The sequence below is a fragment of the Saccostrea echinata genome, unplaced genomic scaffold (genome assembly GCF_033153115.1).
Source record: "Saccostrea echinata isolate AGI-Se365-2 ecotype Australia unplaced genomic scaffold, CSIRO_AGI_Sech_v1 ptg000009l, whole genome shotgun sequence".
Lineage (NCBI taxonomy): Eukaryota > Metazoa > Mollusca > Bivalvia > Ostreida > Ostreidae > Saccostrea > Saccostrea echinata.
In genome coordinates, this window is record NW_026889758.1 from 35,761,095 (window position 1) to 35,788,861 (window position 27,767).

At 33.7% G+C, this 27,767-nt stretch overlaps 2 protein-coding genes, 1 long non-coding RNA gene and 1 other non-coding gene across 4 annotated transcripts; 1 reads left to right on the top strand and 3 right to left on the bottom strand.

The window, feature by feature from the left end:
• Positions 1-960: 960 nt before the first annotated feature.
• On the top strand, positions 961-2,283 carry LOC133182298 (uncharacterized). The gene is made up of 2 exons (XM_061317082.1): positions 961-1,119; positions 1,619-2,283. Exons 1-2 carry the CDS (start codon positions 1,045-1,047, stop codon positions 1,931-1,933), a joined length of 390 nt encoding a protein of 129 aa, XP_061173066.1. The 5' UTR covers positions 961-1,044; the 3' UTR covers positions 1,934-2,283.
• A 3,999-nt stretch (positions 2,284-6,282) lies between these two features.
• Positions 6,283-7,835, bottom strand: LOC133182299 (uncharacterized). The gene is made up of 2 exons (XR_009720533.1): positions 7,553-7,835; positions 6,283-6,694 (listed from the first exon to the last, which is right to left on the bottom strand). It is a non-coding gene; the product is annotated as an uncharacterized LOC133182299 (long non-coding RNA).
• On the bottom strand, positions 7,785-7,856 carry Trnad-guc (transfer RNA aspartic acid (anticodon GUC)). The gene has a single exon. It is a non-coding gene; the product is annotated as a tRNA-Asp (tRNA).
• A 5,723-nt stretch (positions 7,857-13,579) lies between these two features.
• Positions 13,580-23,507, bottom strand: LOC133182300 (transmembrane emp24 domain-containing protein 10-like). The gene is made up of 5 exons (XM_061317083.1): positions 23,231-23,507; positions 20,192-20,312; positions 16,565-16,635; positions 15,621-15,747; positions 13,580-15,162 (listed from the first exon to the last, which is right to left on the bottom strand). The coding sequence occupies exons 1-5, from the start codon at positions 23,408-23,410 to the stop codon at positions 15,041-15,043; spliced, it is 621 nt and encodes a 206-aa protein (XP_061173067.1). The 5' UTR covers positions 23,411-23,507; the 3' UTR covers positions 13,580-15,040.
• Positions 23,508-27,767: the final 4,260 nt, after the last annotated feature.

Below are 27,767 nucleotides of genomic sequence, written 5' to 3' on the forward strand. Positions count from 1 at the left end.
CCTCGCCCCCCCCCCCACCCACACCCACACACACACACACATCCGCCAATGTCCTATACATGTACATGTTTATCGTCACGGTGCATTCTCCTATTGAAAAACATAAGTCGGTAACTTTTTATTCTTTATTTTGGCCCAATTCTAAATTTAAAAAAAAAAATCACAGACCAGCACCACCACCAACAACAAAAAAAAATACTTGGCCACTTTTTTAAACAAATAGCAGGTGGAATCTCTATACAAATTTGAAACATAATAGTACCGTTACTGAATCAGAAAAACTGGATAGGTGGGATGCGAACACCCCCCCCCCCCCCCCCCGTATATATTCCTGACAATCTTAATTTCCATGCAACTGAGATTTTTGACAATTGTTCGTTTATAGTATTAGTACATATAGATTTCGCTATTTATCATGATCTCCGCCAACATGACCAACGTTATAATTCAGATTTTGTCTTTCCCGATCTGGTAGATGATAGATTATCCAACTTGAAGAAGACGAAGACGTGTTCAAATCAAATATACTGGGATTTTGATGTGTATCCGAGGATTGTTAATGCTAAAACAATCTACAGGTCACTCATCATACTGTAATTATGAGAGTTTTAATTTTAAAGTCATATTTGTTGCAATATCAGTTACAAGATTAATTCTATGGGAAAGTCTAATTTACGTTCAGCTGATTAAAAGTTCGGTTAGTGACCATAATTTGAATTTAAAAACGCTTAATCCCCGCATGAACATATAAGCAATTACAATAGAAAGTCGCATATCTCCAATAATTAGCATATCGATAACTCTGATATACACCAGGTAATGCTCTCACATTCAGTGCTGTTCGGAAAATCGTGTAGTAGAAATTGTTTTGATAAAAGCGCGAATGTTTTAGGAATATATATAGAACATGAGCCAGAAACAGCTGCGTGCTGTTGTCAGACTCCGAATTCACCTCAGCATTCTGGTGATGGTTCGGTTGTGTGTGTTAGTACAATGTTGTACATAATGGCAGCAAGAGAGAGTTGTACAGCAAAAAGCTGAAGGATGGATCCACCGAAGATTGTTATCACAAAGGAAAAACTCCATGGAGGGTCCCTCATTCGTAAAACTTCTATTCGAGTGAGTATTTAATCATACAGATAATACACGTAGCTGCAAATTCCGAATAATTCTTTTGTCTGTTTAATTTATAAATATATCTGCTTTTCGTATATGCATATACGTTGTATTAATAAACACACTGTAAGTGTTAATTAAATGTGGCAATATACACGTATGTCGAGTTCCAAGAGATCTGTATTGGGAAGGGGGAGGGGGGGGGGGGGGCAAATAATCTGTTACATCTTTCTAAAATAAATCCACGTATTACTCAGTGTTTAATATGCTTTTGGAGAAATGCAGGTCTTAAAAGAATTCCCATGAATCCATGATATAGTTCTTACAGAGAATTCCCATGAGTCCATAATATGTTCTTATGGAGAATTCCCATGAGTCCATGGAACCGTTCCTGCAGAGAATTCCCATGAATCCAAGATATTGTTCTTACAGAGAATTTCTGTGAATCCATGATATTGTTCTTACAGAGAATTCCCATGAATCCAAGACATTGTTCTTTCAGAGAAGGGTGTCGCTGAAAGAAGACAGACGACAAGAAAAATACGGGAACTTGACGGGAGAATACACTCGGATTAAAAACACCATGCTTCTAGACCGTGGGGTCCAAAACACACTGGAATCATTGCAGGAGCGATGGAGAATGATCATGTTCATGTACGATGACTGTGTGGAGATGTTCAAGACCAGACGACAAAAGCAATTCTGCAGACGACAACTGATACAAAGACGAGAACTGATAGCATGTGTCATCATATATTCTGCTTTGGTTTTACCAGTGTTAATTGCAATATTCCTGACGTATGTCATAGCGTTATGATTTAGTTTAAAGTAATTATAAAATCAAATATTTTACACACAGATCATGTAACCGTAACTTAACAGGTAATGCTTATCAATCATATTTTGAGATAAATGTGGATGCTGGAGATACCAATAGGCGGACGAGTGGCTGGGTTCCCTAAATTTATTCAATTTCACTGCCAAATTTCGGAAAGATTTGTCCAATGGATAAAAAATGCAATAAATTTTCCGAGAACAGTATGTTTTGGTCCTTGTGGGACAAAAAGAGAAAATATTTGCAAGAGGATCAAGGTGTGTTATAAATTGAAAGTTATCCAGTATACATCAAATATTCATGAAATATTTGGAATAAATTTTAAAAATGAATTAATGTGAATTCAGTTTGCAAGAAAAAGACCTAAATGATAGTACTATTATATAGCTAATAAATATACAAATCTAAAAGTCTGGAGAATTTTAGCGTTCAATATCTTGGCGTTTTTGAACGCTGAGTTTGCATTACGTATTCACATTCCGAATGTGAGCAGTAAATATCGAACACCCGTTATATTGTTGTAATATAGTCTATAATAAAAATCTAAAAGTCTAGAGAATTTTAGCGTTCAATATCTTGGCGTTTTTGAACGCTGAGTTTGCATTACGTATTCACATTCCGAATGTGAGCAGTAAATATCGAACACCCGAAGCAAATCATAACGCTTGGTGGGTCATTGGAATGATGCAATATTGAACACTTGCAGGACAGACGCCAATATCGTATAGTTTTAATTTAAATATCTATACTGAAAGATTCTCATTAATTTTGAATTATTGAATTGAAATAATTAATATGAACCAATGGGATATGTTTTAGCCATATAATAAACGACTTATTGAACTTACATTAGTAAATACTGGCACTCGTTGGCTGTAAAAATGCACTCGCAAGCTCGTGCATTTGTACAGCCAACTCGTGCCAATATTCATCAATATAGATCGATAACCCTATATTATATTTACTGGATTGAGTTAAATAACACGACAACCTTTACCCTGTATTACATGATGGTCTGCAATTATTATTAAAATTTGCAATGACCCCCTCTCCACCCACTCCAACAATATATATTAAAGAATCTTTTGTTCCATTTAAGTAAAACCAAATTAGTTAAGATATTCGAAAGCATAATCATAGCAAACACACGCTTCTTACTGTCATGTTCTAAATTTTGAATTTACCGGGAGTAAATACAAAATTTAGAACATGACAACTTTTCATGTTCTAAATTTTGTATTTACTCCCACCCGGTAAATTCAAAATTTAGAACATGACATTACTATTACAAACAGGCATTAATACAAAACTAGTCCCTTATCGACAGATGAAATGTGGTTACCCTTAAGAACACTTTATACACACTGCACACAAAAGAGTTCTTTTAAATATACATGTAAATTGAAATCTACAATCTAATTAGTCAATTAGCATGCCCAACATTTTAATCAATTGCATGTATTTTTCCCACATAAGTTGAAAAAAGCACGTTTTCCTTTCTATTAATACTTCGTTGTCTTTGAATTTTTTTTGTGGGCCAAATGCTAGATACCCTGTCTTGAAAATGAAATAGATGAGCTCAATATTAACACCTTTATGCAAAATAATTGTTCTGAATGTCCCAAAAACATTTTGCTGACTGTTCAATAAAGGCATTTTTATCACTAACACTAAGGGATTCTTTTCATATTTTCTTTTTTTTTTTTCATAGTGTAGCACATTTAAAATAACAATTAAGTTCTTAACAAACGGGAAGCAAGAGAAATCAAAATTTATTTCGCTGACTTGGAGTACTTCCTTGTGAATGATTTCGTGAAACTTCCGCAGTTGATTGTAAGCATATTCATCACATGCATATTTTCGGATATACGGAATTATCAGTATACTTTGCTAAACAGACATATCAAAAGTAGATGTATAAAATTCTCCATCTCTAAACAAAATGGATATGCATCAACAGCAAAGAAATCGCCACGGAGAACGTTATGACGGAGATATAGGATCGGTGCTTATGTTCTCGGCAATCCTTGGGGTTCTCTGGGTGGCCATTTTTACCTACGAGGAGAGAGGCATGAGTGATGTCACCGCAAATCTTGTGGTGACCATCATCTGTATATTGACTTGTTTCTTAGGTCTGCTTGTCACTGGATACCTTATTGTGTCGGTGTTCTACCATCAGAGAGATTGGATAAGGTGCAAGGACTCGCGTATTCCGACAGTGACAAAAGTAAACATGGGTTTTCTTTGGTTCTTTGGTATCGTCAAGTGTACCTTCACTTTAATTTACATTATATTCTACTTACACTGTAAATATGCAGTACGAGGTGAGCTTTTGTACTCCCTCTTGGTTCATGGCTCCGTGAATATTGCATTTGTTCTTGTGCAAGTAATTTTTATGACATGCACAAGTCGGTATACATTCATATGTTCCGCCAAAATGAAATACCTTATGTCACTCATTGCGATAGGAAACTTAGTAGAGTGGATAAGGTCTATACTGTTCCGAATTTCAGAAAACAGAGATTTGTTGTTAAGCCCTGATGATAACGGGACTTACCAGGTTAACTGTTCGTATGTACAGAGCGAGACAATTAAAAAGTTCGCCAAAATCACCATGCCTTTCCGGCTGCCTGTGACCCTAGAGTTTGCCGTTCTGGCAACATCCTTCGTTTTTGGATTGACCGAAAGAAAAACTATTCCAGGTTTAATTAAAAAGCATTGTGATCTTTATCTGTCTGGTAACTGTAGCCAATCGACGAGTATTTTACAAAAATCGCTGCCAATCTTTTCCTTCCCGAAAATGAAGATCTTTCTATTTTTGGTTGCTGCAGCTGTCTGGAATATCTCAACGCTTGTTATTCTCCCATGGACTACAATTGCACCCAGTCCTATCCTGCAAATTATTACCATAGGTTTTCTCTGTTCCCTAAAAGTATTCGTTCTGATCTTAATTTTAGCAATAAATCACAACTTTTTCCGTAAACTTAACTTTGTCCTTCACAACAAAGATGTAAACTTCAATGAGATGGCATTAATAGTGAGTTCTATGGCAGTGATTGCTTTCAGTGTGGCTTCTATTCTTTTAGAGGAGCGCGGACCATATTTCATCGTCTATAGAGTCTCCAATAGTGTAGGGGTCCTCTATCAAACGATTTTCATCATCGTGGGTCACAGGTTTGAGGACCTAGGAAATGACCTTGATATTTCACAAAGCACCAAGCTTCTCATACTTCTTCTATCTAGCATTAACATGTCCACGTGGATGGTGAACTCCATGGTGGGGCTTCAGGATATTGGCATGGCAAAGGACCACTTCTACGGAATAATTCAGCTTATTTTGTATCCATTTTTAACTTACTACAGATTTCAGTCTTTCACAGAACTTTTATCACTTTACGAGCAAATAAAATATTGAAGACAAAATATATTAATCGTGATACAATACATTTAGAGTGCATGTTCGCTTCGTGGGCCAGAGTCCCGGCGAGATCAGTCATATAAGACTCCAGGTATTGAATGTTCACACCGTTTGATACTCAGTATGGAAGTCATACAGAGATCTTGAAAGACGAAGCCCCGTTACATGGTAGGTGCTGACAGGTTAAAAAGACCTCCTTCTATTGGTTTAGGCCCAAAGCCTAAATTTTTTTTCGCTATGAGGATCCTCTTTATACTGCTCTAAAATTCTTTGGATATTTTTATGCAGATAAAGTAAACTGCCCTTATGGGAAAATAATGCTAGAAAATATTTCGTATTGTATTTAACTACTCAGTTTGTAGTTTAATTGAGTAACAGTGATCATCAATACTTTGTTGTCTTTGAACATTATTTTTGGAAAGGGGGTGGGGTGAATGACTGATATATATATACTTTGTAGAAATTGAAATAGATAAACTGAATATACAATATAATCTTAATTAATAACCAAAAAACTTTTTTTCACAGTGTATAGAGGGTCATATACATGTAATCAAAAACAATGTAATATTGAAGTATAAGTAGATATAATCATGCACTGACTACTAACATGTACTTATTATATCAAAGAACTGTAACTAAAATTGAAGAGAATGTGAACAACAAAATGGGCGTATTATCATAAGTACTGTTTTATATACGTTTAATCTACTAGAGGTGTGATATAAATCCGTATCAGCCCCGAAAGCTGATACGGCTACTGTGACATCAGGCATATTACTATAAGTATACGTGATAAATAATAATACATGTACATACTATTTCCATATCACATCCTGGGACCTTCGGCTTTATGGCTGATATTGATGTCTCGGGCTGATATATAATGTGATATGGAAAATGGATATATGAATTATTCTACATGTAAATTTTATGTAAATTATGTTAAAATATATAACTGTACAGCAAATTATATTAATATAAATTTTGTTTACATTTACCCAAGTGCTGTCAATTCAATTAATATTTATGTGACCTCAACAATATCAATGAGATTGCTGACAAGATGGGTTCAATCAAGTTATTCAGTCTAATTAATGTCAAATATTGTTCATTGTATACTGTATATCCTCTGTTGCTTTATTAAGTTTGTTCATCAGGCGATCCCTTTTATTATGGAGATATCGTAGGCGATAAGCCTTTGCCTTGTACCCTAGGTAGAACCCCAAGGCAAACGTCAGACCCGCCAAAACCAGGGCTGTAGTACCAGATACTTCACGTAGTCTGGCCATATTTTAAGAACAGTCAGCTCCTGTGATCTACAACTGCAACATGAGACTTGTTAGTCAAAGGTGTTTTCATTATCAAATGTTGGTCAATGATAAACAAACGAAAATTAAAGTAGACAATATGAACTAAAGATTATACTGAATTTACAAATGGGCGTGCTTGATTTAGCTTAACTTGGTGTACACCAGTGTACACCGGTGTGAAAGGTGGTGGTGTATAATCAAGTGCTAAATTATTTTGGTTTAAAGTAAAAAAAAAAAATAAAATACATGAAGAAATGACTAAATTATTTAAAATGGTTAAAAAATAATTTCAGTGTCATCACTTACACACAAAAGACAACTTGAATGTGATTTCTTATCCTTTATATTACATAAAATCATTGCTTTAAATTTTCAGTCGTACCCTTCTCCGCCATATTGGAACAGTGTACACCTTTCAACACATGCCCTAAATTTGGTGTAAGAAAGTGTACACCGAGTGTACACCAAAAGTCTACACCCCTACACTTGATCAAGAACGGTGTACACGGTGTAAAAGGTGTAAGTAATCAAGTTCGCCCAATATTACATTAGACTTAGATTGCACAGGGTTGTCACACCATTCAATGTCGGCGAATGAGATGAAATTTAGCAAGTGTGTTAATACCTCTACATGTTCAATATATACTAGTACATAAAGCACACCTCTTACTAATCCGAGATTCCTCTGACCCGACTCTAACCCCTGCTTTTATATTGCACATGTCACAATATAAAAGCAGGGGTTGGAGCCAGAGGAATCTCGGATTAACCTCTTACTTTCACTTTGTACTTGACATCTCATAGCCACGTAAACGGTGTTTCTCTTATTATATTATATCAAAAGAATAAATTAATTGAGTTCATACTCACCGCTATAGCGGAAACACTATGTGTATTTCCTTTGCAAAATATAGGAAGAATATTACAGAAGTCCCCCGGTTTATTCACTTCTGGTTACAACAGTAAACTATGAACTGTTGTAAAAAAAAAAATGCTACCAGATTTAGGGCGAATTAAGAACATGTGATATCTTGTTTAAAAAGATTTAAAGTATTGGAGAATTAATCTCAAAAATTTTTAAGAGGGGGGAAAAAAATGACGCCTCCCCGGCGGGGAATCGAACCCCGGTCTCCCGCGTGACAGGCGGGGATACTTACCACTATACTACCGAGGATTACATGGAATAACGTATACTTATCAAATTCTAATAAGATGAATTTGGTCTTTTATTATCACCAAACCGATGGCAAGGTTTTATTTTAAAAGATGGTAATGCAAAATAAGAATTAAAATACCCTGACTTTTATCGAAAAATATTTACTTTATTGACTTTTAAACACTTCCGGTATGGAAAAAAAAATCTCGCTAAGACAAACAAAAGCCGGATAAGGAATTAATACTGTTTTAGCTCACCTGAGCAAATTAAGTATCGTCACTCGCTTCGGGTTGATGTCATCACCGGAACGTATCACTTCTTAACACAGATAGTCACTAGTGAGCTTATACCCTGACATAGAAATGTCAGATTTGGACATTGAGTTTGGAAAGCATGGCCTGGAGGTAGAAGTTAAAGGGAAGGCCTTGTTTTGGATCGTCACGGCCACATTTCTAACAGGAGTTGCTATTGGTGTCTATGTAGGATATAAAGGGGGACATAAAATAGACAAATTCAAGAAACGTTGATTATAGAACTTTCAATAACCAAGTGCCTGTGAAAATGGTGTGATGTGTGTAAAGAACTGTTTATGCATGGAGATCGATGTGTTGAACATAAACTTAATTGATCATCCTCTATATAGTGATTTTTGGATTATTTATTCCTCAGGACATTCTTTAAAAATTGTGATTTAACAGTGTTTATTAAAGATGTCCAAAATTTTTTGAAATGATATTTTATAAACTAAATAACAACATGAACGGTCAAGAAAAATCAATGGAAGAAATTAATTTTAAAAGCTTTTCCGATACCTGCATGTTTATACTTGAATGTCAATTTAACTATTGATGTATATGTAAATGGTTTATTTCACTTGTTTAAGGATAATTGCATTCTTTTTTTTTTATTTAACAACATATATGCCCCCCATTTTATAAGGTTTCGGTTATATATTTGTCTCAACAAAATACAATTTTACCCTAAACATGCTAAATGACTGTCAGTAACTTGATTTTCTTACTTCCGTTGTAACACTCCCTCCTTAGAAGAAACACTTAATTGTCATTTTAAAACTGCTCGTCCCTATCAAGTATTATAGTTTCCTGTATGATATCGATATACACAAAAGTGATAGCTAGGTGAATTTGAAATCGACAAACGAACGAACCTTATTACAAACACAGGGTTATTCATAATGGGGACAAGGAAAGAAATGAAGCACTTAAAAAAAACAACACACACACACTGAGTAAATACAAACTTTACAATATCATGTAAATTTTGTATATACCTTCACCCAGTAAAGATGATGAAAGAATGATTAAAAGCTTAAGACATCACACAACATTTCACAAAAGGATCAGAGCACCTGAAAAAAGATATTATCTGGTTATGTTTGAAGCTGTGAATATTTTTTCGATAAATTGCACATTTTTAATTTATATCAGTAAGTTGTTTTAAAAACCATAGCACATTTCGAAATTTCTTGTCACAAGCAATGCACATATTTGTAACATGAAAAACCCGTCCTCTTCGGTTGAAAAACTATACGACCAAATTAATTTTTTTGGAAAAGTAGGTCAAACTTCAATGTCAAGGTAATGAAGTCAAAATTGATCTAGTACTCCTTGAAAAGTGTTGTCACAGTAATGTGCATTCAAAATATGAAAACCCTACTTTCCCTTCAAATTAATTCAATTAATTGTAATTATCAATGTTATTTATCTTCAAGGTCAAGATCACGAGGTAAAAATTCATAAGACATCTGGAAAGCTCTCGTCACAAATAGTGCACATGTGAAATTCCTATCTTCTCCCATTGAAAAGTTATGACTAGTGATACAAAAAAATATTGAAAAGTAGTTGAAACTTCAAGATCACAGTCATGGAGTGAAAAAAAGTATTTTTGGAAAGGTCATGTGAAGTATGAAAGCTCTATCTTCTCTCATTTAAACAATAAACAATCTAATTAAAATTAGATGTTCCGAATCCACTTCTCAAGAAGCGGAAGCGGATTCGGAACATCTAATTTAAATTAGATTGACGTTTGAGAAGCGGTAGCAGATTCGGAACATCTAATTTTAATTAGATTGAACAATAAATTGTTGTTAGTACGGGAATTAATGTCGCAGCTGTTGCAGAAAAAATACATAACCCGCATAAGCGGGTTATGTAATTTTTTTCCTGCAATAGCCGCGACGTTAATTCCCATATTAACAAACAAAGACATTTATATCTGTATAAAACAAGATGTGTTTGTGAAACACTGATGCCCCCGTATGGCAGCTTATGGCGAAAGTTAAAGTTTGATTCTCAAATGCAAGTCAAACTCCAGGTCAAGAGATAAAAAAGGTTGGTGCCCAAAGAAAGGTCTTGTCTCGAGGAATATACCTGTGAAATTTGAAAGCCATAGCGCCAACTGTTCAAAAGTTATGACCAAGGTTAATTTTTTTTTTAAAAGTAAGTAAAACGTCAGGGTCAATGTCAAATGGGGCCCCAAGGGAAGGTCTTGTCACAAGTGATACATATGTTCGTGAAATGTGAAACTCTAGAACCAAACGTTCACATGTCATGGCCAAGGTTAAAGTTTTTTAAAAGTAGGTCAAACTCCAAGGTCAAGGTCAATGCCAAAATTGTTGGTATCCAAAGTAAAGTTTTGTCCAAAAGAATGTACATGAAGTCCAAGGTCAATGTCAAAGGGTCAAAGTTGTTGGTATCTAAAGAAAGGTCTTGTCAAAAGAATTACATATGTGAAGTATGAAAGCCCTAGCACCAACCATTCAAAAGGTGAAAGTTTTTCAAAAGTAGGTCAAACTCCTAGGTCAAGGTCAAAGGGTCAAAGTGGTTGGTATACGAAGGAAGGTCTTGTCACAAGGAATAGACATTTTAATATGAAAGCCCTAGAACCAACCTTTCAAAAGTTATGGGCAAGGTTAAAGTTTTTCAAAAGTAGGTCAAACTCCAAGGTTAAGGTCAAGGTCAAAGTTGTTGGTATCCAAAGGAAGAGAGAATACGAGGATCCTTCGGAAAGTTCTAGGCGAGAATTTCCATTATGAAGCTTTTATTTCATGTCAGTAATTCCCTATCTATAAAAGTTACATATGTAGAAAAATAAGTTAATGATACAATTAGCAAAAAAAAAAAAAAAGAAAGAAAAAAAAATCTTCCAGCTACAACATGGATAGCTTTTAACATTTCAAGTACTAACAGATACACGGTACTCCTACATCGTGTAGTAAGGATAAATTTAAAGAAATTGCATAGATAAAGAAAATACAATGTATAATAATGAATAATAACAATTATTTTAAATAACTTTCACACTTTTTAATACATAAAAAGTATGTTTTTTTTTATTTCTAGCAACCAGTTCAATGAGACCTGTCTTCATGTGTTATTTCGTAACATCGCCTTTTCAGTCCTTTGATTTTACTTTTTTATGTCCCTGTTATCGAAGATTCGAGGGTATATAGTTTTTGCCCTGTCCGCCCGTCTGTCTGTCTGTTTGTCCCTTAAAACTTTAACATTGCCCATAACTTTTGATTGGCTGGAGCTATGGCTTTCATATTTCACATACATGTACATTCCTTGTGACAAGACCTTTCTTTGAGTACCATCATATTTGACCTTTGACCTTGGAGTGTGGCCAACTTTTGCAAAATTTTACCCAACTTAACCCTTGGCCATAACTTTTGAACAATTGGTGCTAGGGCTTTCATACTTTACATGTGTAATCCTTGTGACAAGACCTTCCTTTGGATACCAACAACTTTGACCTTTTGACCTTGACCTAGGAGTTTGACCTACTTTTGAAAAACTTTAATCTTGGCCATAACTTTTGAACGGTTGGTGCTAGGGCTTTCATACTTCACATATGTAATCCTTGTGCCAAGGCCTTCCTTTGGATACCAACAACTTCAACCCTTTGACCTTGGAGTTTGACCTACTTTTGAAAAACTTTAACTATAGCCATGACTTTTGAACAGTTGGTGCTAAGGCTATCATTATTCACATGTTTATTTCTTGTGACAAGACCTTGCTTTGAATACCAACAACTTTAGCCCTTTGACCTTGGAGTTTGATATACATTTGAAAAACTTTAACCTTGGCCATAACTTTTGAACGGTTGGTGCGAGGGCTTTCATATTTCGCATGTATATTCCTCGAGACAAGACCTTATTTTGGGTACCAATATATGTGATTTGCACTTGAGAAAGTTTAACCTTCGCTATAAGTTGCCATATGGGGGCATCAGTGTTTCACAAACACAATTATTTTCCCCTATTAACCCCACCCATTTTGTGGAGCGCATGGTGCATCGAACATGGGTGCATGCACAGTAACCCAAAGGTTGCTGGTTGAAACTCTGCAGTGGGTACTTGATATTATGTGTTGTGTCCCGGTTTAGATAACACACTTCATATGCATTACATATGTCTCAGTCCACCAAGCTGAAATCATAGGCACTCCCCATCTTACCATAAAATTAATGTTGATTTTATTGTATAGGAGGGTGGAACTATTAATAGACATCATTTAGTAATTTACGAAATTAGACGGGAGCGCCTATGTTTGTCTTGTCCGTCACACGTTGCGTTTAGCTCAGTGTCAAAGAAACTGCTCGTGATACTTTATCAAAATGCACATTGTGATGCATGTTGTGATACATGTTGTGATACATGTTGTGATACATGTTGTGATACATGTTGTGATACATGTTGATGATGTCAGAATTTTCTGACCTTGGCCTTACTAGTTCCTCATTTTCCTCTTAGCTCTGTTTTGAAAGTAACTGTTTAAGAGATATTTTTCATAGAATCTTCATCATAAAGAATGGGCTCCACTCCGCCCATTTTTATAACAAAGATTTCTCTTAAAATGATCTTACTATTACTTAAATTATGTGATAATTTTCTGACCCCTATTTTCTTAATGAACTTAGCCATTTTGTTTAGCTGAGTTTGAAAAAAAAAATGTATAAGATATTTTTATCAAACTTCACACACCCAAAGTTATACAAATTAGAGAGAGTTATTCAACAGAATCATTATTCTCTGACCGTGGTCTTCCCTATGGCTTTTATTTTTCCTGATATTTTATTGACTTATAAACAAAGATACCTATTGGGAGAACAATTCAATTGCATCTTCATTTTCAGATCATCATCCTTACAACCTTTGAACAGGGAATTCATGTCCTATGGACATTTCTAGGTATATTTTTTTTCTAGTATTGTATTCCTATTAAAAACCTTGATCCATAATTTTGGCCCCAGTCTACCAACCATGATTTGAGTATTTTTAGATCTTTACTTATTAAGAAAGCCCAGCAACTCTGAAGATTTTTAAAGATTTCACCAAATTTTCTCTATTTCATAATTATCTCCCCTTGAAAGAAGGTGTGATCCTTTATTAGAATAAATCTGAATAATCTTCACACAAGTATACTTTGTGGTAAGTTTGGGTTGAAAATGGTCACTGGTTCCAAGAAGTTGAAAATGAAAAAGTTACCGACGGATGGAATTGACAAACAAAAAAGACATGTGCCTATACTCTTGTAAAATCCCTCATGTTTACATCAATCGAGAGAGAGAGAGAGAGAGAGAGAGAGAGAGAGAGAGAGAGAGAGAGAGAGAGAGAGAAAGTAGTTACTATAAGTATGATTCTGCAAATGATAAAAGAATATTTGGAAGAAAACATACATTGATTTCCCACTTTCAGTCTTAAAGTAATAATTCAGAACAAAGTTGTATCTAACTTTTATCAGTCAATGATAAAACTTTTCACAGACTTACACACATGATGTTATTTAACTACTTACACAAGACAATCATCACACACTTCCATTTCAAGTGACAATAATAAAAGATGACAGATTCTATATATAAATATTCACTGAAACAAGATCACTTAACTGAAAAATATGAGTCAAGAAAACAAATCAGGGACTTGCATTCTTCATGCCTCTCATAAAGTCAAACACTCTGGTTAAACTTTGTTTTTTAAACATTCAAATATGTATATGGGTACTAGGTTTGGGAACTAAAAGGAATGTAAACAATCTCTCTAAACAAATCTATAGTACAAAAATAGCTCTTATTTTAAAACCCCTTTTACAATATCACTGGTAATTTTTACTATTATCAAAGAATATTAAGCTCCAAACAAAATTGCAAAAAATCCGTTGAATTTACTGTCAATAAAAATTCTCAATCCAAAGATGTCACTTTGAAGAACAAAATTGCAAAAACTTTAACCTGCAGAAATCACCAGTTAAATGTTACATACAATGAGAAATAAATAATATAAACAATGAACAACCAAACGGTAATGATTACACATCAAAATAAGAAGCAGTGGCTACCATACATATAATTACACAGAGATCAGTCCAGGACTCTTTATTCTGAAACGTATTAAACTTGGTAATACATATTGTTCAAGAAAACTTGCATTCAAATGACTGGAAATTTTCTTTCATTAACTTTATAGATTGTGAACAGTGTAAGAATTTTCATTCCCCCTATAACTTAAGACTAGTAACTTTTATCAGGGCTGACAATTATAGCAATTTTTATAATAATTGGAAAAATTGATCATCCTGGCTAGCAAATATTTCAACATGTTTCATACAGTGACTGAGAATTAAGATGGCTTATTTTATCATACAAAATGACAAAAATTAATCTTCTGTGATTGACATTCAACAAAACTGATACTAGTATATGAAACTTTCAAAAATTAAACTGTTAAATACACCATATGTACATGTTTTAAATGGGAACACTTTTGGTTCATCATAGAACACACACAAAAAACCCAAGACTTTACACATTTTCAAACTTGTGAATGAATGACACTTCTTTCAATTAGTTGCCTCGTCATAGATCAAAATGAAACACACAGTATTTTATTTCACATATTACACTCAAACCAAATAAAACAAAGCTTTCTGTAACCTTCTCTGAATCTTGAATTTAGAAAAAAAAATTAAAGCTAATTTGGAGAAAAAACAACATTAAAAATTGTATTTTCATTCAATAATTAAACATTCTTTTTCCAATTCCAAAATTTTATATCTAAAATAAATTATGACTATTTAAACCAATCCCAAAAATAAGAATTTTCTCTTGAATTACAGAAAAAGTGACTCCAGAAGTAAAATAAATAAAAATGTTCCTAATAGTCCTATATTGCTCTGTGTTCATTCAATGAGTTTCTTGGCTTTGAAAAATCTCCTCAGATAGAGCACTTGCCATGTAGCTAGTCCAAGTAGACAGCACATTGAAAAGATACTGAAGTACATCACACGGGAGTGGGTGGATTCTGAAATGAGATAATGCTTATCTTAGAATAAGGTTCAGTGAAACTGAGTTTATAGGTTGATTCAGACAGAATCACAATGGTTACACATGTAGTTGTCAGGGACAGAGGAAATTGCTTTGTTATGTCTCTAACTTGTTAATCACGTTAATAGTTTATTATTTTCTGGATAAATAAATGAGTTAGTTAAAACATGAATAATATATAGATCTATGTCTGCTATAAACTTGTTTTACTGTAAATAAAATTAGTGCAATAAGCAAAGATCGTTGATTCAAACAGTAACATGTTCCCTATGTAAATTAATAGTTTTACTATAATTATATTCATACCCTTTTTAGACATGGCTGTTAAATATATAAAGCATAAGCTGCTCATTTTGTATTACAGCAACAAAAAATTTTCAAGCTACAAAGTTGCCCCCCCCCCCCCCCATACCAGCAGAAATTGGAGATGCCCACCATTTGTGTCTCTCATCATTTTTTCTCTGGCTTTCATGTACTCAAAATCATCTACAATAGATTTTGATAAATCTTCTAATCGTCTCAACTCTACTTCCAATGGTTTCAGCTTCTCTGCTTTAGCTAGCTGCAATATAAATTTATAAATGATGAAAAGGCCTATCAGAATATCAGTTCAAAGACATTTTCATGCAGAACAGAGAACTTTTTTTGGTTTCAAAGTGTACCTCAAATATTAGAAATTATTATACCTCTATTAAGAATACTCAAATTTGATTGGCTTTTTAGAAGGCTTTTAAACTCAATAATGACTCTAAAAAGTACCATTTACAGCAATAATGACCTAGGAATTATTGCACGTGGGGTATAATTACCCGGTAATTATAAATAATGACCGCTAAAAATGACCTGTTAATCTAAATTCTATTTAAATTGAAAATTTATGCATACAGTAATGATTGTTCATTACAAAAAATGCTGTTATAAAAATATGTAGGCCCCTATAATCTTTTTATGATAAGGAATACGATTGACGTTTAGATGCGTTCTAAAATTTATCGTTTTCATTGAAACTTTTGTTACAATGTCAAATTTAACGAATGCAGACTCGGCTCTTTTGTACAGTAAAAGTCTGCACCAGATTGTCATTGTACTCAGGAATATGGTATTTATGAATTTATAAAAATGCATGTTACTAACAATCACAGAGTGTTTTAATAAATCCACGGCCGAGGTCAGGTCAGGTCAGCGAGCGGGCCAGGTCGAGGGTCCTTATTTCACCATGTTGATCTCATAAGGGGTAATCAATTGTATATTAAAATTGTGTACCATATATATATATTACTTAGGTTTTTCATATTCCAATGGTATTTTTAAATGGCAATGCAAATCTAAACATTTTTAATTGTGATAATACAATGTCTATTTTATCTACCCGTATTTACCTCATCATAGCTTTTAGCTTCTACTCCATGTTTCATGTCCAAAGAAACCTCTCTATCTGGACTCTGGCCACCTTAAACACACAGAAAAAATTTGTAAGCAAGTATTCATGTAATTAACAGATGACTTATGCTGCTTAACTATAAAGATTATATACAGTCAAACCTTGTTATCTCGAACTTGATGGGTCCGAGAAAAAACTTCGAGATATCTGAGGATTCAAGATATCAGGGGTAAAATCCTTAAAGAATAAATGGTTGGGACTTCCAAATCACTTCGACATATCCATGGTATTTGAGATATAAGTGTTCGAGATACCAAAGTTCAACTGTACTACATGTATATATGTACTATATCAGGGTTTGACATTAACTTTTACGAGTACTAGACCAGTCGGGCTACTTCCCATAATTTTTACTAGCCCTGACCATACAATCACTAGCCCTGACCAAACTTGCAAATTTTATTTATTTCTTAAAAATCACTAATTTAAATTTTTAATGAGATAAATAATTTTGAAATCGTTTCTCTTGCATATTAAGATTTTTACCGACTAGCCAATTGAGTCGGGTTCATCAAGACATGCGAGTATTGTAAGCTTTAAAAATCATTCAACGAACTTTAATAAATTTTTTATCCTAAATGTTAATAAATTAATTGCAGAATATATTTTTTCAGTAACTATTTATACCATATTGATACTGAACGACGCTAGTTTCTAGCACAACTTCTCTTTTACAGCTGTGGCTAAAAATAGCAACTGTGTCATAAGGGGATTCTTGGCTGTGTTTACAATCGGACAAATTAAGAAAAATTCTTTAAAAGTCTTTGGAATATTAACTGAAAGACTGAAATGGGTTTTAACAGTTATTTGTCAACACGACCAATCGGTCTAGTTCACGTACATTTTACACGACCGGACCACTCATTTACTAGACTGGGTCGGTCGGACGTACCTTAATGTCAAACCCTGTATAATACTATAATGAAGAAAAAACTATTAAGATGAGAGCTTTAAGTATTTTTACTATGCATATAATTCATGAGTACAGTAAAACTTGATATAGCAAATTTACGGATACAACAAAATTCTTAACAATTCCTTGTTAAATTTTACAGTTATGATAAACTCTGATATGACAAAGAACAAGTGCACTTAAGCAATGCTTAACGGGCCCTTTCAGTGCCGTATTACTTTAGAATATATTACCAAATTGTTCTCTTTTGGTAATAGTTAAACACAAGTGGATATTTCTAATTAAAATCACTTTTAGACATCACCTAAATCAGCACGGATTTGAAACAAATGAAGATTTTTAAATGCCTAAAGATACCCCAAATCCGGAAAAGTCATACCAAACCTATTTTGAGTTTCGTTTATTTAAATTGGACACTTGAACAATCTGATGGTCGATCATTGACGGGTGCGTTTGCCGAATGATACTTCTCGCGCTATTTTACCTGAGAAAAAAAATCGAATGAAGTTGTATAGATGTCTGTAGCCATAGTGATCAAACTAAGAAATTTGCACGCTTGCATTTGAAATAATACAATAAGTATAATTAACATTATTTCCTTTAAATTTTAAAATGAAAAAAAGTGTATTTAGGTGGCTTTCAATACCGGTACCATTGTCTTGCATGAATGTTAAAATTGTTTGACACTTTTATGTATGATGACATTTTAATGACAATAAACTCTCCTAACCCTCCCGTGTTCCTAAAACCTAATACATACAAACTTCTCTATGCGGCACAACTTCGATATAATGATACAAAACGTGGCTATCTTTTACAGTGAGCGCCTTTGAGGAATGTTTAACTGGGTAGAACTCAGGTGACTACCGGTATTTTAAATAATTTATTATACAGGTGGGTTCAACATTAGGGGTGGGATGATATACCGATACATACCGATATTTTCTGCTAAGATACGGTTTACGATACATGCATTAAAATATCGGTACGAAACAATACACGAACGACCTATCAAAAAATTGAAAATGAAAGTAGTTGTCCTTGGAAAATGGCGGCTTGTATAAAGCGAAGAGATGATATTGATATTGACTGCACGCTTTAGAACTAATAAGTCATAGACAAGGGTAAAACATTTTCACTTTTAAGCATCCTTGGAAGATGGGGACAAGAAAAGTTCCGTATGTAAAGCCGCTAAAGTGTGTGATATACAGAAAGCATCGGTTCCCCAACAGTTGTTATTATTAATTGTTAGTCCATCTGGCACTAACAGCTCATAACAAAGCATTGATTCTCTAATTTCAAGAATTTGAAATTTTGAAACAAATTGTAAATTAATCATTTTTTGTAAACTCAACTTGGTTACAGACTTTCAGGAATTAATAATAATATACATTTGATGTTTTTTTAATGAATTTTTAGTGTTCTTGATGAACTACACAACTATTTGTAAACAACTTGTTTATAGACATTTGGCAATACATACAAGTAATATTGTTTTTGTAAATATTTAGTCAATGACACTGATGAACTTCAAGTATTAATTTTAAATCGCGTATGATTTGATATAGAATAATTTGTTGATTTATTGTCAAGAAAAAAAAATGAAAACAAATACTAAGTTTTTCAAATAGTTTTATAATTTATCATAATATCGAGATACGTATCGTATCGTGTTATATGTATCGAGATATGTATCGTATCGCAAGATCTGTGTATCGTCCCACCCCTATTCAACATAGGTCATACAGGTAAATAGCTCTAGCTTGCTATAGGAAAAACACTGAACTTTTCATACATTTTTAATATTTTAAGTACAAGCCTAATCTTGTACAAATTTCCTACTTTCACCCAAGTTTTATAAATGCATTATGCGTTTTTTGTCATTCGCACAAGTTTTTACAACGTTAGGCTGACAGTAAACAAAAGCTTTGAAATGAATGACCGTCCTCGATTTACTATAGAAAATACAAATGTTGGCTGACCCCTACCACATTGTATGGCTTTGCTCTTTGTACATTCATGAATTTCAGCGATAAAATTTGTTGAATCTTATGGTTTAGATATCAATTAATGATCTGAGATGAAAAAATATGCTTAATTTGATTATTAATTTTTTCCACATTTTACCGGGGCCCATAAGTGCACTCGTTCTTTATGGATATAGCAAACTAATTTTGTGTCCTGTAGTGGTTAAAAATATCAAAATTTACATGTTTCATAACAATTTTGTTTAAATCTCAAAATTTAAAATATTGAACTGAAATTGAATTTCTTAATTAATTACATGTATACTTGAAATTTAATACATCAGAAAACTTAAGTCCCTTAGGTAAGTTTTGTATTTAATACTTCCCTGAACATATTCTGAATCAGTAGTCATACTTGAAAGAAATTGTATTTTACAAATTTGCTTTTTTATATTTTAATAAATATGTTATACGGATATGATCTATGGACATAGTGAAGTAAATTCACAGGAGGACTTAGATAAAAACTGAGTTTTATTGTATATTTAATCATCTATATATATATATATATATATATATATATATATATATATATATATATATATATATATATATATATATATAATCATGTTAATAGTAATAGTTGTGAATATGTATGTTAAGTTATTATATAAGCAGTACTTACCACCTGGCATTCTATTGTTAAAGCAGATTTCAAACATATCATACTCCTCTGTTGTGAAAGCAAACTTTCCTTTCTTTGCATCATCCTTCTGATAAAGAATATGACCCTTGGAATCTGTCACCTAGAACAATTCAATATTATATAATAATATAAGTTTTGGAGCATTCCTATATATATATTTAACAGGCCAGGGAGAAGTGTCTGCCAGACTGGGAATCGAACCTGGGACCTCCAACCAAACATGCAGTTGCTCTATCACTGTGCTTCAGGGACAATGTTCCCAATCCCCGTTATACTCTTCTACCACTAAGCTACTTGGCTGATGTACTAGGGATGGGTATCAATACACACAAAATATATCATAATAAATCAATATTGTTGACTTGTGTATCAAGATATGTACCAATACATAGCATTTTTTATTCATGTTCTAAAAAATATTTTCATTAACAGTGAAATGTTGTCAGGTATAAATGTATTCTTCAATCTACAAATTCAGTACATCTGAACAGCCTAACAATGGTATGAAACACATTAGCCAAAATACGACCCAATGAATTATGATATGTTATAGCAAGCGCAGCGAGCTCAATAGACTAAGTGTAAGAACAGAGAAATTCGGAATGAAATCTGTACATTCATCAGACAAATTTTCATGTGCAACATTCCTAGAATTCCTTCGCCACCAGGATTTCATGCGAAAGTATTACAAACCATACAAAAGACCAATGATAACAGGGTTCGACACTAACTTTTTAAGGCTTTAGTCCAGCCGGACTAGTGCTTCATTACTTTTACTAGTCCGCACGCGATTTTATAAGTCCGTCAAAAAAAAAAAAAGAAACATCAAATTGATGTTTTTTAACATTAATTTAATGTGACAATTAAAATACGTATTATTTTTTGAAATAAACAAAGTATTTACGTGAAATATATTATTCCACAGATTCATTGAAATCTCGCAATCAGCAAGTGCGATCGTATTCCCGATCTCGTTGATTTTTTTTGTCTTTACATTACATCCAAAACGTCAACATCTTTCTTAAAAGTGTCATACTAATTCATGATCGCTAAAACCTTATACTTCGATCAGTCGAAAAATTAAGCGCTGAACTGACCCGGCATTGCATAACTACCCGCCAAAAGCTGGAAATCTAAAAATACACGCCGGGTTTTCCAGTAAAAGTTGTCGGACATCGGTAATTTATTCATATTGTTTTTCATAAATTTTTATTGGTCCGTTCGGACTAATTAGCCACATATTTTATTAGTCCGAATGAAAATGTATTAGTCTGAGACTAACGGACTAACGTTAGTGTCGAACCCTGGATAATTGTTCCTTACCACTTGATACATTTACTTTTCTTTCTTGCAGAGAGCTTAAAAGAAACAAAAAATAATTGCATCTACTCTACAACATATTTCATTAAATATTGCACAAGACCTGTTACAGTAGTCTCATTCAACCAGACGCTCGGCTGCATACATGTGACAGAACTGAAAAATCACAACTGGAGATTTGAAAATTTTCAGCTGGAGTTTGGGTCTCAAAGCTGGAGATTTTTTATCGACATTTTTTCAAATCGCAAAAGACCATCCAACCCCGAAAATTCAGGAAAAAAATACCTTCTCCCAGTTTATTACTTTACAAATGTTATTTTATAAAGTTGTTGTCTATAGTTTTAAGAAAAATATGATAAAGTTTTTATTCAAATGACGTGAAATTGAGTATTCAAAATGAAATCAACTCATTTCCTAGTAAATTAATTCAGAGTTAACAGCATCATTAAAACATTGGATAAAATTTTATTTTTGATTTAGTATTGATATATCAACTGGTAAGTGAAGTAAAACATAGCTAGGTTTTATGTAACAAATTCTATGTCAGTAATTTGTTTTTAAATAGAATATGTACAGATGAAAAAAAAGTACCCTCTAAAAAAATTAACTAATTAGAGTCAGGTATATTTTAGCAACACCCTGTAGTGTGATCTATTTTTAACTAGAGTGTGACCTACATTATAACTGTATCTTTTAATGACCAAAGCAGCATTAGAAGATGGCAACTGGGTATTTTAGCAACTAATTACAATGTTTTGCATTCAGTAATAAACATCAATGGTCTTTTATCAAGTTGATATATCACTAATTTTTACAACATAATTATACGACCCCATGTTGATTCCTACGAAGCCTACCGCTGTGAAAATTTATTGCACTGGCGTTGTTATCTCAATTTCTTTTCATTCTGAGCAATTATATGAAACACGATCAAAAACATATTGCAAATAATATTTAATTTGAAGAATTTTAAAACACGGAAGATTTAAAAATTAATCGGGAGGGGCGGAAGGGGGGGTGAAATATCGGGAGATTTTGTCTCCCGCCGGAAGAATCACATGTATGCGGCTGTCTCCGTACATTCCGAAGTCATGTGACATCACAGTCTAGATAGTCTGACTAAAGCCAGCTCCTACAACAAAGTTAAATAACTTTGATAGGGGATGGCTTTAGTCAGACTGCAGTCTAGAATGTGTCTTAATTGTGCTGTTTGAAGTAAACTGTATATAGGATTTTCATGGTACAACTGTGCTCGCCCCAACGGTCACACCATAATACATATCATTTGTTAACAAGGTCATTATAAAGACCCTAGAATTTCCAAATTGAGAAGAGTGTTCGGGGAATGACAATCCTTCACAATCCAGACAATCTGAATTTTCCCAGAAACAACAACAAAAAAGAATTTGAAGTACTGAAAAAAAAAATGATTTGGTAGGGGCATTTTTGATGGGTCAGTCGGAGTACATCAAAACATCATTTTTTATTGTTGGCCTAAGTTAACCATGTGAACAGGGGGCTAGCTACAAATGACCTTATTGAACATGTTTAAAAGTAAACAATGTTGGACGATTAGATACATCTCAAACAGTGACTCTAATACTGTTGCTAAAATTCTTTAACCAAATTTTAAACATTTCCTAAGTTAAATTACTATTGAATAGTAGGATGTAATCATGATAATAACTATATCTGTACCAGAAGCTGTGTTTTGTGACCTGGCACATCAGAGAGTTGATATTCGCCGGTTACCAAAACATCTTTATGAATCTCCTCTTTCAGGCATTTCTTTTGATTTGCTCCCAAGTGAAACATGAGAGAATCAACTGAAACAACTGTCAAAACAATCAAAAAGGACAACATATGCAACACATCCATTTTTGCACAAAAGGTCCCGGTACAATGCTGAATATGGTCACTCGTATTCGCACGTTTGCTTGCTAACGTGGCATTCGTGAGTTTTCGTTAAAATCCGGAAAGTAACATCCGGTTGAGTTGCGTTTGCTGAAATGCGTTCGCTTGATATTCGTCCACATTTTAGTTTCAAATATGAATTGATTACTTTTTGTATTTTGTTTAATTTGATTATAATTGATCATCAGTAGCAGTTGTAAGACAAAACAAAATGTATTGATGGATAACCTTTGAACTATCGAATTCAAAGAGTAAAACTTATCTAAAAACAAGATCGCATAGACGCTTCAAGAAATGGAGAAAATATATTGCAATTCAACATGTAAACTAACATTGCACAAGAATGTCTGCGAAAGGAAAGTATGTAGTTAAATTTTATTTTCTCTAATAATAGAAGTATGAGCAATGTAATTAGTATGTTCGATGGTTTGTGGGGCGAGCGCAATCGTGATAAGTTCTACGGTGTAAACCGTTGAATGTATGTTCGTTCGCCCTTGACGTCGTTCGCCCTATTTCTCGTTCTTCCAGAGTCCGTTCGCTCTAGACTAACGTGTAAGAACAGAGGAAATTCGGAATGAAATCTGTACATACGTCAGGCAAATTTTCTTGGGCAACATTCCCAGAATTCCTTTGCTACCAGGGTTCCATGCGAAATTATTACAAAACGTAAAAGACCAAGGATAATTGTTCCTTACCAAGAGATACGTTTACTTTTATTTCTTTGCAGAGAGCTTAAGAGAAACAAAAAATAATTGCATCTACTCTGCAATGTATTTCATTTAATTTTTTCACAAGAACTGTGGAACCAGACGTTCGGCTGTCTCCATAAATTCCGATGTCATCTGATGTCACACTCTCGACTGTGTCTCGTATGGTTTGGAGCTAACGTTACAAGTGTAAGCTGTGTATATTATAGGTTTTTGATGGTACAACTGTGCTCGCCCTAACGGTCACACCGTAAAACATATTACAACATATTAAATTAAGAATAAAAGATTCTTCGAAAAAGAAACCTTTTATGATAGGCTGCTTAATTATCCCCAATTAAAATGGCCTATATATGAACATGATTTATGTTACTCATTAATTTCCTTAATTATTTTCCAAACAAACAAAGTGTTTCTTGCAGTAAGAATTTTACGATAGATTGATAGGGATATATGGCGAACAGGATACAGGGCGAACAAGAATTATGGCGAACAGACCCTGTGCGAACGGACTCATGTGAACAGGGAGATAGGATGAACGAACCTGATACCATTACCGTTGGGGCGAGCGCTGTTGTACCATCAAAAACCTTTGGAAATGCAGCTTACACTTCATATGCTCTCTACCATCGGCTCATACATTTACCTCTATTGTTGACTTGCGTACATGGCAGTGATAAGCACAAGAAATAGTGCGTTTGTTTTAATTCTTTATAGTGAGCGGCGCCGTCATTGTTAGCTCTATGGACAACGTCTAGGTGAAGAGAAAATTCTGACTACTGCACATTTATTCAATAGAATTTTTTATGCAGTAACTTACTAACTTTAGACCCACATAGTTAGAATAATCTAACTGTGTCTCGGAACAAGCCCTCACCACAGTTAGAATACGTCCCATATACTTGCAATGTAGCAAATTGGAGTGGATCTGCTCCAAAATGATTTTGAAGTATACAAAAGCATAGGAGTCGGCAGTTTTATCCATAAAGCAACGTAAACAACAACCAGTGAGCTTCGCAATCTACACTTGTGAAGCTCACTGGCTATTGTTTACGTTGCTTTATGGATTAAACTGCCAACTCCTGTGACAAAAGGAGTTGCACTGAAAATAACTACCAAATTAATCATAACAAACCCTTTTGAGATTGTATATGCCTTTAAACCTAAAAAATAATTCAGATACTGTAGATTCCTTATTTTTCGGGAGTACTTATCGCGAAATGCCTATTTAACATCATATCACAATTATTCACCAGTGGACGTTTGATCAAGAGATTTTACATTAGTTTCAGCACCATAAAAATAAAAGCGAGTAATTGTTTTTTGCGAGTGGTGTTTCTCGCGAAATAAAATTCCTCGGGTATATTTAGGAATCTACAGTAAGGCCATTATAAAAAAAATTTCTTAGATTCTCATCCGAATTTTTTGAAAAATCGAGTTGGGCGGGCGGATTTTATTATATATTTTTTATTTTTGCATTGTGCAGATTTCTTGTTGAACTGATCAATCGGTGCAGATTTATCTATAATGCCCAAAAAAAAGTCATAGTAGAGGTCCATTTAAATATGCATTTCTCTCATTACACATCATCACTAATCTTTCACAACCAATGATTCTTGTTTAATGCATATTACAGCAATTACCATCTTGTCAGCTGTCAAAATCATGCCGACATTCGTGGGATTTAAAACGAATGTTAATGGTAGTTGAATACCGATCCTGATCAAGAAAAACAGAAATTAAAAAATCGAGGTGGGGGTAAAAAATCAGGGCAGGTGGGGATGAGAATCTAGGAATTTATTTATTATGGCCTAAAGACCAAAATTCAACTCATTTTCTCAACTTTTTTCTTGCTTCAAATTTACACGCCATGTTGACATTCGGAACTCTCTGGATTGATCATAGTAAATGCACTGAGTTCGAGTTATCACTCATGTTTATTTTGCTAATTGCCAATACACGGAACATCGTTAAACAATTCTATCGTTAAACCGGGTCCGTAGGACAATATCATTTTAATGATAGAACATTCTATCTAGGACCCACAATGCAACCCGTGTTGTTCTCGCTGTAACAACCACTAAAAATTCACAAAAAATAAACTCACCTTAATTAAATGGATATTCCATACAGATAGTAGATTAAATGTTCTTTGTTAAAATTTTGCACTTTTCTTACTTTGTTTATCAAAATGCAGCTAACATATCTGAAATTGGAGGATAAGCTATCCCACAATGCAATGTGATTTTCCATAAATGGTTAAAAAATTTGGCCGCCATATTGAAACTAGTTATCCTCCAAAAACGGAGATCACCCAGACCTGGTAAATATGATCCATCTCTTCAAATCAGATGAAACACAATATAGAGTATGAGGTCACATGAGGTCTTATGTAAGTTGCATTTCTGTATAGTGGAGTCTAAACAAGCCTAGTGCAATTTAAGAGATGGATTCAAGTTTAGGCCTAGATAAACAAATTGTGTGTTTCCAGTTCCCCGACCGACCCTAAAATATATGAGCTGACCCTGAAAAATTTATCCACCAATATCTTTCCAGAAGTAAATACATGTAATTCCATTTTCACTATTAGAAATCCTAATCTCAATCACTTTGGTGTTTGAGATAATGCATATCCTATACACATTAAACAAAAATGCCATTAGTAAGCCGTCCTTTGGGGGAAAAAAATGAACTCTTTGTTTTTCTCATTTGGTTTATTGTCGAAGTTGAATTTTAACTAATAAAATGTTAAAATAAATTAAAATGTTTTCCCTACCTACCTACCCTATTTTTTCTTGGGTTGGAATAGGAAACACAATATTTATTTACCTTGGCCTTAGGTAAAGGTTTTGCATATAGTTTCATCTTATGTTATGTTGCTGCTATCAATTTTCTTCTTTTTGTGTGTTAAACTACTTTGTATGCCCTCATCATGAGCCTAGAATGGGTGTAGTGACTACTTACCCCTTCTTCAAATTGCATGATACATTTGGAAGGTTTAAAGTTGGTCTCACTTGATCTAGACTGTGAAGAAATATCATTCCTGTGTTAGTTGCATTTTCACAATGAAGTCTTTATAGTGCATATTTTTATTTTATTATCAGCAAGATCTATCTGCATTTTCCATTAACTTGAAAGCATGAGTTACTTTCTTTTTTTTGACTTGTAAATTTTTGTTTGGTTATCATGAGAAATACATGTAGCAAAGCCATATGCAATTCACAAATGATATGGATACTGAGTTTGCTGCAACACACACACACACACACAAAAGAGTTGAATTGCACAGTCCAATTTTTCCCTTTGCCCAGGAGTTGCTTGAAATGCTTAGAGTGCTTAAGATAAGATTAATCATATAAAAAGAGCACTGTTATCTTTGATTTTCAAATTTATATGTAGCAAAAATTTAATTTTCACCTTTTTTATAATTGTTGAAATGTTCATGAATTTTATGAACATCTCGTAGATAACTCATACAAGCTCTATGTAACCCAGTGAAGAAAAATGCAGTTGAACTTTGATATTTCTAACAATGATATGTCAATTAAGATAGGTCCCTACTTGTAAAATTTATGTGTGAATTCATGCATTTGTTTAAAACTGGGAACTTTTGA

Coding starts and splice junctions, on each gene's coding strand:
- LOC133182298 (XM_061317082.1), top strand. CDS start 1,045: ATGGATCCACCGAAGATTGTTATCACAAAGGAAAAACTCCATGGAGGG. Junction 1,120..1,618: donor TTCGTAAAACTTCTATTCGA/GTGAGTATTTAA, acceptor TTGTTCTTTCAG/AGAAGGGTGTCGCTGAAAGA.
- LOC133182300 (XM_061317083.1), bottom strand. CDS start 23,410: ATGGATGTGTTGCATATGTTGTCCTTTTTGATTGTTTTGACAGTTGTT. Junction 16,636..20,191: donor TAACAATAGAATGCCAGGTG/GTAAGTACTGCT, acceptor TGTGTGTTTAAG/GTGGCCAGAGTCCAGATAGA. Junction 15,748..16,564: donor AAGCTAAAAGCTATGATGAG/GTAAATACGGGT, acceptor TTTATATTGCAG/CTAGCTAAAGCAGAGAAGCT.